A 14,308-nucleotide genomic window follows, 5' to 3' on the forward strand; every position below is an offset into this window, starting at 1 on the left:
TAGTATACATTAAGTAAGGATTTCAACAGTTTGCTCCCACACAGAAACATAAAGTGAAAAATAATAGATGATTTTTTTTTAATGATGATGAAATCAGATCAGACCTATTGTCATGTTTAATCCCAGTGAGAGTCAAGTTGGGAGTTGATAGTTTCTTTTCTTTTCTTTTCTTTTCTTTTCTTTTCTTTTCTTTTCTTTTTTTTTTTTTACAGAGGATCAGTTTAGTATGCATTAAGTAAAGATTTCAACAGTTTGCACCCCCATAGAAACACAAAGTGAAATATATTATTTGAGTACTCGTTATAGCATTAAATCTCAATGCACAGCACATTAAGGACAGAGATCCTACATGAGGAGTAAGTGCACAGTGACTCCTGTTGTTGACTTTACCAATTGACACTCCTGTCTATGGCATCAGTAATCTCCCTATGCTCCAGTCATGAGTTTCCAAGGCTATGGAAGCCCTCTGAGTTCTCCGACTCTTATCTTGTTTAGACAAGGTCGTAGTCAAAGTGGAGTTCTCTCCTCCCTTCAGAGAAAGGTACCTCCTTCTTTGAAGACCTGTTCTTTCCACTGAGATCTCACTCACAGAGATCTTTTGCCAGAGTGTCTTGGCTTTCCATGCCTGAAATATTCTCATGGGCTTTTCAGCCAGATCTGAATGCCTTTAGGGCTGATTCTGAGGCCAGAGTGCTATTTAGGGCATCTGCCATTCTATGAGTCTGCTGAGTATCTCACTTCCCAAAATCATTTTAAAATATAAAAATAGCAAAATCATACTGTAGTAGATAATTTCTATTTTGAAGCATAGCCATGACTGTCATTTTCTTTTTCTTTTTAAAATTTTTTATTTATTTATTTGAGAGGTAGAGTTACATACAGAGAGGGGAGAGACAGAGAAAGGTCTCCCATTTGCTGGTTTACTCCCCAAATGGCTGCAAAGGCCAGAGCTGAGCTGATCCAAAGCCAGGGCCTTCTTCTTGATCTCCCATGTGGGCGCAGGGGCCCAAGCACTTGGGCCATCTTCTACTGCTTTCCCAGGCCATAAGCAGAGAGCTGGATTGAAAGAGGAATGCTAGTACTTCAACCGGTGCCCATATGGGTTGCTGGCAACCCAGGTGGAGACTTAGCCTACTATGCCACAATACCGGCCTCTGTCATTTTCATCATTCATTTAGTAGGTGTATGCATAAAATTGTAAAAGAAGATACAGAAATTAAAAAATTTGGCTTCTAACAAATATGATAGATACCAACTGTGGTTACAGGCAAAGCAGATACATGAAGAATGAGGCAAAAGTCAAAGAAACACCAAGTGTATAAAACATTTTTATAATTGAACAACAAGAAAGAACACTAAATAAAAGTAGAAAGTTAAAGGTCATTTTCTTATAAGTAATTTTTCCTTTTGAATGAAGGTCATGATGCAGTAGATATACCTCTATATTATAAAACAAAATTTTTGTTAGGCAAGAGATAAGTGCAAATGACAAAGGGGTCATAAGATCAGAGTTTGACAGGTGAGAATGAGACTATTGAGAGTGGGCAGCTATCAAGGGCACCCTGGTGAGATGGAGAGGAAAGCAGTGTTTACACAAACACCTCAATGTGCTGTGGAACCTCAGAAGAGGACACTCTGGTAAGCCATAAAAAGAGATGTCTTCATCAATTAAGGACTGGAGCTAAAAATATAGCAAGAAACTTGACTGGGTTGCCTTCCCCCGTCTTTTCCTCTGAGGCACTCCGGTTAGGTATGATGAAAAGGTGCTACAGCCAAGCTCTGGCTGATGCCAGAGTTCAAATTACGTTACCATGACCCCTTGTTCCAAGCAAACCCACTTGTAACTTAACTTAGGATGGATGAATACATTCAACATTGGTTTGCATATCTGTTCTTCTCTGTGAATCTTTGCTCAAGGTTTAAGTCCCTGGGAAGCTGAGGCATGTTTCATTTTTACTAATGGAGGAGGGGTGAGTACAGGAAGAGTTCTGAAGGATGCATCTTTTATTGCCATTGGGGAGGGAAAAGATATTGTAGCTTTTAAATTTTTGGAAAATGTTAGATTCATGACTTTGTATCAGAGGAGGATTAAATGAATTTTGGGACAGACTAGTAATAAGTTTCTTATTTAGCTTGATTTCCTCAATTTTCCTATACTCTTTTCTTCAACAGGTTTGTTTCTTACATATATCCTACTGTAGAGGTTAGTGTTTTTTGATAGCGTCACAAAATTCAACTGTGGATGTGGCTTTACCTTTGGACTACTTAGGCCTCTTTTTTTTTTTTGTAAATTTGACCTCCATGTTGTAAAATTTCTCTCTGGACTATTTTTCCTTGCATTGTCTTTGAAGAAGGCTTAAATCAGCTCAAATCAATCACACCAATTTTCTAAAGGTTTCCCTGACTTCATTTCATCTTAACATTTCTTCTCAGTTCCTTACCCCCTCCCAACAAAATTCTTTCTACTTTTCCTAATTAGCTCTTAGTACACAGTTTTAGCAAAAACATTCATCATTATAAATGATAACAAATCTGCTTATGTGTCTACTCAACTAAACTTGGCTCTTTCATGTTACTTTCTTCAAGAGTCACTAAAAATTTTTTTTTTTTGTATTCAACCTCAGAAATATATAGCTGGGAATTCTCTCTAATAATAACCCGAGTGGCACTGAACTGAAGTGGGTTTATTGGTTTTGGAGCTTTTACTTCTGTAGAACACCAGAACAAGTTCTTAAACATTGTTTCTCAAATTGTATTAATTGCTCTTGGATTTTATTATGCAGATAAAAGAAATTGGAGACACATTAAAAAAAAGTACTACTTGTTTTGTGTTTAGACTCGCAGGCGGTCAGTTGCTGTTTATGGGCAGTATGGGGGCCATCCATGCTCTGGAAACGCTTTTGAAACACAGGCTTGTGAACCCACACGCGGATGTCCAACAGAGGAGGGATGTGGAGAACGTTTCAGATGTTTCTCAGGTGATTTGTTTTCCAGGGCACAACATTAAGACTAAATTCAAATACTGTTTGTTTAACTTGCTCATTATATATTTTTTGAATTTTACTGCATTATATGGGCCTACAAATGAATTTGCTGCAATCACAGACACAGCTGTTATTGTTTCAAATACATCTGATAATAAAGATGGGAGGAGTCTTGCCTCTTTGAATAGAATTATGGCTATTGATAGACCCAAACAGGTCTTTTTTTATTTATATTTTATTTTATTTAATGAATATAAATTTCCAAAGTACAGCTTATGGATTACAATAGCTTCCCCCCACCCATAACTTCCCTCCCACCCACAACACTCCCCTCTCCCACTCCCCTTCCATTCACATCAAGATTAATTTTCAATTATCTTTATATACAGAAGATCAATTTAGCATATATTAAGTAAAGATTTCAACAGCCAAACAGGTCTTGACATTGAATTTTTGTTGATGATGAAGAGTGACTCTTGTTTGTACACTAGGACTGAGAGAAAACAATATTAAAACTGCTGGGGTCTTTGTGTTTACAAGAAAAGCAACTTAAGTTAGCTAAGCAAGGAGCAAGACATATCACCCTTGTGCATGGGGTGAATGAAGCATAATTTTTTTTTAACTTTTATTTAATGAATATAAATTTCCAAAGTACGGCTTATGGATTACAATGGCTCCCCCCCCCCCCATAACGTCCCTCACACCTGCAACCCTCCCCTTTCCCATTCCCTCTCCCCTTCCATTCACATAAGGATTCATTTTCAATTCTCTTTATATACAGAAGATCAGTTTAGCATACATTAAGTAAAGATTTCAGCAGTTTGCTCCCACACAGAAACATAAAGTGAAAAATAATAGATGATTTTTTAAATGATGATGCAATCAGATCAGACCTATTGTCATGTTTAATCCCAGCGAGAGTCAAGTTGGGAATTGCTAATTTCTTCTTTTTTTTTTTTTTAACAGAAGATCAGTTTAGTATACATTAAGTAAAGATTTCAACAGTTTGCACCCCCATCGAAACACAAAGTGAAATATACTGTTTGAGTACTCGTTATAGCATTAAATCGTAGATTTAGGTCTTTAATCCATGTTGAGTGGATTTTTGTGTAAGGTGTAAGGTAGGGGTCTTGCTTCATGCTTCTGCACGTGGAAATCCAGTTTTCCCAGCACCATTTATTGAATAGACTGTCCTTGCTCCAGGGATTGGTTTTAGATCCTTGATCAAATATAAGTTGGCTGTAGATGTTTGGGTTGACTTCTGGTGTTTCAATTCTGTTCCATTGGTCTATCCATCTGTTTCTGTACCAGTACCATGCTGTTTTGATAACAACTGCCCTGTAGTATGTCCTGAAATCTGGTATTGTGATGCCTCCGGCTTTGTTTTTGTTGTACAAGATTGTTTTAGCTATTCGAGGTCTCTTGTGCCTCCATATAAATTTCAGCACCATTTTTCCAGATCTGAGAAGAAGGTCTTTGGTATCTTGATTTGTATTGCATTGAATCTATAAATTGCTTTTGGGAGAATGGACATTTTGATGATATTGATTCTTCCAATCCATGAGCATGGAAGATTTTTCCATTTCTTGGTATCCTCTTCTATTTCTTTCTTTAAGGTTTTGTAATTTTCATCGTAGAGATCTTTAACATCCTTGGTTAAGTTTATTCCAAGGTATTTGATTGTTTTTTGAAGCATAAATTTGGTATTGAAAATTGCTCGACTCATTGTCTAGTTTGCATTTCCATGGTTTGAGTAATTAGACAATTTTAGTGAATTTTTATTCTTGTTGTGAAACATATAAACAATATATGTCATATATAGTGTTGAGGATATGGACATAGAAATGAGACATATGATCTCTTTACTCAAAAATATTAAAGTTTAATGGACAGAATATAATGCAAATAATCCCTACACTGGAATTGCTTCTCAACAGTACCTGTCAACCTCCTAGCTTAGTTTCAAAATCCAAATCAGATGACATCTGCTTTGGGAAGCATTTCTTTTCTTTTTTTTTAAATTTTATTTCAGACAAGATCATGCATTCTTTTTCTTTCTTTCTTTCTTTTTTTTTTTTTTAAAGATTTGTTTATTTATTTGAAAATCAGAGTTATACAGAGAAGGAGAAGCAGAGAGAGAGAGAGAAAGAAAGGTCTTCCTCTGTTGGTTCACTCCCCAGTTGGCCGCAACTGCCAGAGCTGTGCCAATCCAAATCCAGGAGCCAGGAGCTTCTTCCAGGTCTCCCACAAGGGTGCAAGGGCCCAAGGACTTGGACCATCTTCTACTACTTTCCTAGGCAATAGCGGAGAGCTGGATTGGAAGTGGAGTATTCGGGACTCGAACTGGCACCCTTATGAGATACTGGCACTGCAGGTGGTGGCTTTACCTGCTACGCCATAGCACCAGCCCCAGGAAGCATTTTTCCACTCCCAACTGATAGATCTTACTGATTTTGCTGACAAATCACTTCTCTGTGTATATATTCTACCATCTGTCATTTGGGTTATTTGTTGGCCTGTATGTTTCTCTTGGTAGATCGTGAATTCCTTGAAAATAAGGACTGTATTTTTTTCATTTTGGGATCTGGAATAATAGACTATCAACAAATCTTTGTTTCAAGTGCCAGTACAGTAGAGTACATGCTATATTCTGAGAATAGTTTTGGAAAAGGCATCCTATGAAGACACAGAGGAAGACCATGCATCCTAGTATATGGAGGAGGAATGGTTTTCAAAAAGTGCAAGGTCGTTGGAGTTGATAAAAACCTGGTTTTTTATTCCTGCAAGTGACCCAGTTGATATATAGGTATATAGGAAGCTCATCTGAGAATGGCTGGATATGATGCTGTGGTGATAAGCAGGGGCTAGATCCCCTGGTACACTGTAGTGTTTCCTTGGTACCCTGGATTTATGACATCATAAAAATTATATTGCTGAATTTTAATGATCTATATCTTTGTAGTTTTTTTTTCTATTAGATTGTAAAGTATGTAAGTCTGGCAAATACCATTTTTATGCAAATGTTATGCATGTTTCTATCCCAACACCAAGTCTTGCATAGTCTAAGCACTAAGGAAATACAGCATTTTAAACTTTCTACCCAATTTCTTTGCTCTCAAAGATTACAAGCTAAATCAAGAAAAGCCCAACTTTAATATCTTGGTTAGTGATTATAGAAATAATTTAAAAATTGGAGAGCAGGAGGTTAATCTATATTCCTAGTAGTTGGCATTGCATGATTTTGGAGGATTTGAATAAACTGCTGGATGATTATGGGTGAGAGTCTGGAATTTTGAATTCACCTTCTATTTGCAGTTTTGTGTCTGGACAAGGTAAAAATCAATTCTGCATGCTGCAAAGTGGAGATCAAAATAGTCATTAGTCTTTTTGTAGACATTTTGAGGATTTATCTGAAATTCACATTCACATTCATGTTGGGGTGGGGGACAAAATGAGTTTGATCCCAGAAATATTTCTCCTCTCTTATTTTTTATGGGGCTTTTTGCTGTGTTCAGGTCAGTGTATCAGCAAATCCTTGGTTTGCAATGGGGATTCTGACTGTGAAGAAGACAGTGCTGATGAAGACAGATGTGAGGACTCAGGAAGCAGACCTTCTTGTGACATTGATATGGCTCCTCCCAACATAGAACTTACTGGAAATGGGTAAGGTGCTGGGCAGCCTCCTAAGTTTATCAGTGGTTTGTCATGTTTAGTTTCATTTTATTTATGGTTCAGTAAGTCTAATCATAATCACCTAACATGTGATCCTTTTTAATGGCTTGGAGCTCTTTGCCACATTTTGAAGTAATTAAAAAAATTTGTAACTGTGTACCTATAGATATATGTGGTAAGATGGAGAGTGACCCATTGTCCTGGCAAAGTCCTGGCTTTGGCTCTGGGGAGGAGGACAAAGGGTCTACTGAGGAATAAGTAGGAGAATGAGAAGGAGCAGAAGAAACAGAGAGAGGTGAGAGAGAGAGAAAGTGGAACGCACTGATTCGATAATGTGGGGCTACCCAAGAGAATGAAGGCAATGGAAAAAAAGAATGAGAACAGGGAGAGAAAGGAGGAAGTGATGGTGCTGTAAAGCCCAGGCTGAAATGGGACTGCTGAAACCTTCAATTCCAAGCAAGTTTGGGAAAATCCTGGTTTGCCTTTCAAAAAAGAATTCTGAGGAAATTTTAGGGATCATCTGATCTAAGCTAAGAGTTCACAGTTTCAAAGTAATCCACTTTAGAGTAATAGATGATGTGATTTTTTGATAACATTTTAACATTTATTAGCAGAGAAATTGGATGAGATTACTTTAAGGAGTACACCATTCAGCATACCAAGAGGCAATTAGTTGAAATTGGTTGTAGAGAGCTCTCTTCAAGAGTAACCTTAATTGTATTGGTTTTATCTACAGATTCAATTCAAAACTAGCTGTTGCCATAGATACAACAGGGATGTGTGTTTCCAGAATGTATTTGTGGGCTGAAAGGCTGTTGCACTTTCCCAGTTATTAGTTGTAGCTATTATACCAAATAGGGGAAGTTGGGTAATGTATGGTGTGCATTAGGATGCTGTTCTCTATATTTAGAGTTCTCTCAAAGAACTGCTTAATTGTAATGTAGTTTCAGAATCTCTAGAATTCTCTAATGACAATTTTCCCAGCAACTGCTACATCTAGTTTTTAACTGCCTTTGTCACTGTTCCCCCCCGTCCCTGTCCCCCCTCCCCCCCGCCCCCATCTACAACTCCTTCTCTTTATTCTAACAGTTATGATGCACTCACTGGCCAGTTTAGGAACAGAGTCATCAATACCAAAAGTTTTGGCGGTCAATGCAGAAAGGTGTTTAGTGGTGATGGAAAGCATTTCTATAGATTGAGTGGAAATATCCTTTCCTACACATTCCAGGTACTTCCTTATATCTCATTGATGTCTAGTATGTGAATTGTCAGATTGTTACGTATGTGATATTGACATTTTGGAAATTGTTGAGAATTTATTTATGGATCAATACATGGTCAGTTTTTATGAATGTTTTATGTGGAGTTAAAAAATACATATTCTGGGGCTGGTGTTGTGGCATAGTGGGTTAAACCATTGCCTGTGATGCCAGTATCCGTATGGGTGCTGGTTTATGTCCGGGCTCCTGTGGTTCTAATCCAGCTCCCTGCCATGGGAAAGTAGCTGAAGACAGTCCAAGCGACTTGGGCCCTGAACCCACATGGGAAACCCATAAGAACCTCCTGGTTCCTAGCTTCAGCCAGGTCCAGGCCCAGATTTTGCTGCCATGTGGAGAGTCAACTAGTGGATGAAAGATCTCTCTCTGTATCTGTCTCTGTCTCTCACTGTCTGTAACTCTGCTTTTCAAATAAATAAATAAATCTTTAGAAAATACATATTCTTGGGATATGTACTCTTTAGAATACTATACTGCAGTAAGAAACAACGAAATCCAGTCATTTGCAACAAAATGGAGGAATCTGGAACACATCATGCTGAGTGAAATAAGCCAGTCCCAAAGGGACAAATACCATATGTTCTCCCTGATCGGTGACAACTGACTGAACACCAAAAAGGAAACTTGTTGAAGTGAAAGGGACACTATGGGAAACGGTGACTTGATCAGCATAGCCCTGACTGTTAATGAACAACTTAATACATTATCCCTCTTAGTAGTTTTTTTGTCTGTTCTACTTAATATGACTGATTTAATTCTGTAATTAATACACAGTTATTCTTAAGTGTTGAAATTTAACTGAAATGTGATCCCTGTTAAACATAAGAGTAGGAATAAGAGAGGGAAGAGATATATAATTTGGGACATGCTCAAGCTGACTTGCCCCAAATGGTAGAGTTAGAAACATACCAGGGGACTCCAATTTAATCCCATCAAGGTGGCATGTACCAATGCCATCTCACTAGTCCAAGTGATCAATTTCAGTTCGCAATTGATCATAATGAAAGGACTAAGAGTCAAAGGGAGCACATAAGCAAGTCTAGTACCTGCTAACACTAACCGATAGAATAAATAAAGGTGAGAGTGATCCAACATGGGAAGTGAGATACTCAGCAGACTCATAGAATGGCAGATGCCCTAAATAGCACTCTGGCCTCAGAATCAGCCCTAAAGGCATTCGGAGCTAGCTGAAAAGCCCATGAGAGTATTTCAGGCATGGAAAGCCAAGACACTCTGGCAAAAGATCTCTGTGAGTGAGATCTCAGTGGAAAGAACAGGTCTTCAAAGAAGGAGGTACCTTTCTCTGAAGGGAGGAGAGAACCTCCACTTTGACTATGACCTTGTCTAAACAAGATAAGAGTCGGAGAACTCAAGGGGCTTCCATAGCCTTGGAAACTCATGACTGGAGCATAGGGAGATTACTGATGCCATAGACAGGAGTGTCAATTGGTAAAGTCAACAACAGGAGTCACTGTGCACTTACTCCTCATGTAGGATCTCTATCCTTAATGTGCTGTGCATTGAGATTTAATGCTATAACGAGTACTCAAATAATATATTTCACTTTGTGTTTCTATGGGGGTGCAAACTGTTGAAATCTTTACTTAATGCATACTAAACTGATCCTCTGTAAAAAAAAAAAAAAAAAAAAAGAAACTATCAACTCCCAACTTGACTCTCACTGGGATTAAACATGACAATAGGTCTGATCTGATTTCATCATCATTAAAAAAAATCATCTATTATTTTTCACTTTATGTTTCTGTGTGGGAGCAAACTGTTGAAATCCTTACTTAATGTATACTAAGCTGATCTTCTGTATATTAAGATAATCGAAAATGAATCTTGATGTGAATGGAAGGGGAGAGGGAGTGGGAAAGGGGAGGGTTGTGGGTGGGAGGGACGGTATGGGGGGGAAGCCATAGTAATCCATTATTCGTACTTTGGAAACGTATATTCATTAAATAAAAGTTAAAAAAAAAAAAAAAGAAAAAAAAAAAGAAAATACATATTCTTTAACTCTTTGGTACAGAATAATGATACTTTTAATTTAACACATCCCTATGCCTTTAAAGGCCATGTTCTGTGTGGGTGCAGGACCTTACTGTCTGTCCCTCTATTGGTATTGAACTCAAAGCCTTGGCTATGACTGATTTTGGTAATCTCCTAACACTGCTACAGTGTAAGCTCACTTAAAACTGTTATTTTTAACCTGTGAGATAATTTCATATATCTGAGAATAGAAAACATATATTTTGAAGAAAACAAATATATATATATATGCATATATATAGTATGTGTGTGTGTCTGTGTATATATAGTGTACCCAAATAAAAATGCATATATTTTGAAGATAACAAACATTTTGAAGAAAACTAATGACATAAATATTCATATATGCCCACCAACCCCCATAAGAGGTAGAAAATTGTGAGTGCTTTAAAGGTTCCTTTGATCTCCTTTCTGGTCACATCCCTCCCACCTCTGGGCAACCACTGTGTTACACTTTGTAAAAATCATTCCCTAGTTTCACATGTAAGTGTTTATTCTATGTATGTCTTTGTCTCTAAAAAAAATTTTGTGATTTACTTTTGATGATTTTTGTTTCATTTGTAGAAATAGAAAGATACATTCTTCTATGATTTCTTTCTTATTCAAAATTATGGGTATGAGATTTGTTCATGCTGATACAGACAACATTTTTATTACTTCCAATTTTTTCTCATATGAAAATGCCTTGAACATTATTGTGCAGGAGTGTCACACAAATGAGCAAGAGTTTCTTTGGGGCACACACTTGGAACTCAAACTGCTTCCTTGTAGGATATGTATATGCTAACTTTTACTAGTTACAGTTTGCAAATGGCAGTATCCATTTATACTCCCACCAGCAGCCTGGAAGAACAGCATCTGTTCCACATCCCTGCCCATGTTGGTATTACCTGACTTTCCCGTTTTGCTTGTGATCTCAGGTCACCTCTGGTTCCAGGCTTCCTTCTGTCTCTCAAAAGCTCTTTCTGCAATACACACCTCAACTCATCCTGTACCTCTATTTTAAAACAAAATAAACACATGCAAAATAGTTACAGTTGTAGAGGACTTTCTTGAAGATTTAGAGGGAAGAAAGAAGAGTTTTTTTGTTGTTGTTGGAATAGAGAAAACACATTCAAGCGATGTCAATTGGCATCCTCCAACTTAACACATTGTTCTAAAGCCTCAAGCAAATAGTTTCTGGTATCATCCTGTTTTAACCTCTTTTCTCTTCTTTTAAGATCATCTTTCTCATTCCTTTCCTTCCATATTCCCAGAATGCCCCAAATTTCCAATTCGGCTTTCCTTATCTGTTAGTTCCAAATTACAATTTAAAACTTTTAGGATATTCAAATAAAAGGGTCTTTTCCTTACACAAATCAGTCCTCTCTAGAAAGCTGCTTTGATTATAAACAATAAACTCACCATCCTCCAATTTATAATAGAATAAATTAGTAACATTTATTAGTTTTTAAAAAAGATTTATTTATTTATTTGAAAGGCAGAGAGAAAGAGGGAGAGACAGAGATAGATAGACAGACAATCCATCTACTGACTCCAAGTGACCCAAATGGCTACAGTAGCAAGGGCTCGGCCAAGCTGAAGCTGTGGCCAGGAACTCCATCCAGATCTCCCATATGACTGGCAGGGGCTCAAATATTTGGGCTAAATTCCACTGCTTTCCCAGGCACTTTTACAGGGAGCTGGGTTAGAAGCAGAGCAGCTGAGATTCAAACAAGCACTTTAATATGGAATGCTGGCATCACAAGCAGTGGTTTAATCTGTTGCACTACAATGCCAGCCAACATTTAAGTTTTGAAGTATGAAAATTAAAAGTGGGGGCCAGCACCGTAGCTCATTTGGTTAATCCTCCACCTGTGGCACCGGCATCCCATATGGGCACCGGGTTCTAGTCCCAGCTGCTCCTCTTGCAGTCCAGCTCTCTGCTGTGGCCCGGGAAGGCAGTGGAGGATGGCCCAAGTGCTTAGGCCCCTGCACCCGCATGGGAGACCAGGAGGAAGCACCTGGCTCCTGGCTTTGGATCGGCGCAGCACGGCGGCCGTAGCGGCCATTTGGGGAGTGAACCAACGGAAGGAAGACCTTTCTCTCTGTCTCCTTCTCTTACTGTCTATAACTCTACCTGCCAAATAAAAAAAAAAAGAAAATTAAAAGTGAAATAATCTGAAAAATAATAGTAAATACCATTTTTTGAATATATATGTGGCATCAGCACTAAGTAAAAAGCAATTAGTATAGGTTTAATCCTCGCAACTGCCTTGGAAGGTCAGTGATATTTATATGGTCAGTGAGTAGTGGCGCTGGGATCCAGTCCATCCAATCTCATGAGTATTTATTGTTCAATTGCATTTGACTCACCCCATTTATTGTATTTAATTCCTTTCTCAGTTCTAAATGCTATGTGGTGAATACTCTGAGGGGACTTCAAAAAGTTAATAGAAAATGAACTCAGAAAACAGGTTTATTTAAATGCAGAACTTTCTATATTTATGCAGAAGAATGGTCTTCAAAATTTTCATGAAATATGCTTATTGTGAAAAAACTGTGCATGGACTTCAAGCATATTTTACACCAAGAGGAACTTACCTCCATTTCATTTTTCATGAGCTTTCTGAATTTTGCTTTAATGTTTCGTAATTTAACCTTTGACTAAAAGGGGGTAATATGTGATAGACTTATGTAGAGAATAATTTTCATTCTTTAAGGAGAATGTGTTGTAAATTCGATCATAATTATAAAGGGGGGAGTTGCATGTATATTTTTCAAAGGGTCAAATTTAGACAGTTACAGAGCAGAGAAAATAATAAGGAAGAGCATTTCTGAGTCAGTTGAAAGGTAGCTATGCCCAAAGTCTGCAGCGTCAAAGCAACAGGAGTAATTTCCTAACAGTGTGATCCTGACATTCATTTCCCTCAGCAGGGCTTAGTTTTTGGATTGACATCTGAAATGCCTTCCCAGTCACTTAATGTGAGGTTGCTTGTCAGAAACAGAGAAATTATAGCTTATAGCCTGTTACTGAGTGAGGACTAGAGAGGTTTTCAGGATCCAGCCTGAGGAAAGTGAGTTGGAAGCAACAGACGATCCCAGTCATCTAAGTGCTAACCCCAGATATGGGTCTGGAGGCAGTGAATGTCCTTAATACTTCAAATAAATTGACCTAGGTAGGGTCCACTAAGTATTTAGGTGTCTGTTAGGTGGAAGGTGACGTTTGGCCTATTGGAACATAAATAGTAAATAAGCATAAAGCAGAATTATTCCGCCTCTCTTATAGTCGTTTTGTTTATAGCCTTGTGGTTTATCCAGTACAACCCTGCACCCTATTCTGAATATTTATATTGATGTCATCTCTCTATAAGTAGAGAAGAGGATGAAAGAGAGAGAGAGAGAGAGAGAGAGAGAGAGAAGTCAGATTCTTTTGGGTCGCCTTTTCTTTTACCATCTACAATATAAAAAAAACTAGAATTTTAGCACTTTTTCAAGTCAAACAGAGTTAGAAAATTGAATCCACTGCCAGATCACATAGAAAACTCTAAAAGAAATTCCAAAACACCTGATTGCTTCATATGACCTATTTGTATCTCCGTTCTCTTCTGTTATATGGGAAATCTGGAGCCAAATGCTTGTGGTTCTCTGTTAGTGTCTCTTTGTTAATTTATTCACTTCTGTGCTAAATGCTGACATTAAAGGAAAATGAAGATTTGTATATACAAAGGCGTTTTGTGAACCACCTGAGATTGCTATAATTGATGCCATATCACATGCTTAACAAAGCATAATCATAGGAAGAACTCTTTTCTTATACTCCTGCAGGTCTGGTCTTAATGAGAGGCACAGTATTGTGTTAGTAAAAGTTTTTGTCTTTTTGGGAAGATTATATGAAAAAAGTGTACATGTTAAAGAATCCATGACAGAAATATTACAGGTATATTCAAAACCTTAATTTGATCATACCAAAATGTTTTTTGTCTATATAGGTGAAAGTGAATAATGATTTTAACTATGAATTTTATGACAGTAGCTGGTCTTATGTAAAACATACATCAACAGAACATACATCATCTAGTAGCAGCAGTTTCCTATTTAGTTCATCATCATCATCTGTACATAGTCATACTTCACATAATAATGAAATCCATAAGAAAAAGGTGAGTATGAAATATCAGCTAACTTTCTCATATTTTAGTGGTTTTAGGTATTGCTAACAATGACAGAGGTTTATTTGTAAAAAGGATCATCTTTCCTATTTAAATTAGGTTATGATATCTCCTTTAAGAGACAATGCAGTACATTTCTTTAAAAGGTACAATATAGTGTTATTAATTCTCT

At 37.5% G+C, this 14,308-nt stretch overlaps 1 protein-coding gene across 2 annotated transcripts in view; it reads left to right on the forward strand.

The window, feature by feature from the left end:
- C7 (complement C7) overlaps window positions 1-14,308 on the forward strand; it is a 66,494-nt gene that overhangs the window by 13,724 nt on the left and 38,462 nt on the right. Inside the window, exons 4-7 of one of the 2 annotated variants that reach the window (XM_008262152.5) lie at window positions 2,837-2,978; window positions 6,500-6,647; window positions 7,746-7,884; window positions 13,957-14,127. In XM_008262152.5, coding sequence (XP_008260374.3) covers window positions 2,837-2,978; window positions 6,500-6,647; window positions 7,746-7,884; window positions 13,957-14,127 — 600 coding nt within the window. The remainder of the gene's footprint in view (window positions 1-2,836; window positions 2,979-6,499; window positions 6,648-7,745; window positions 7,885-13,956; window positions 14,128-14,308) is intronic. The other variant, XM_089313162.1, reaches the window with a different exon arrangement.

This window comes from Oryctolagus cuniculus, chromosome 14, assembly GCF_051225735.1.
Source record: "Oryctolagus cuniculus isolate XC-2025 breed Fujian yellow rabbit chromosome 14, ASM5122573v1, whole genome shotgun sequence".
NCBI lineage: Eukaryota > Metazoa > Chordata > Mammalia > Lagomorpha > Leporidae > Oryctolagus > Oryctolagus cuniculus.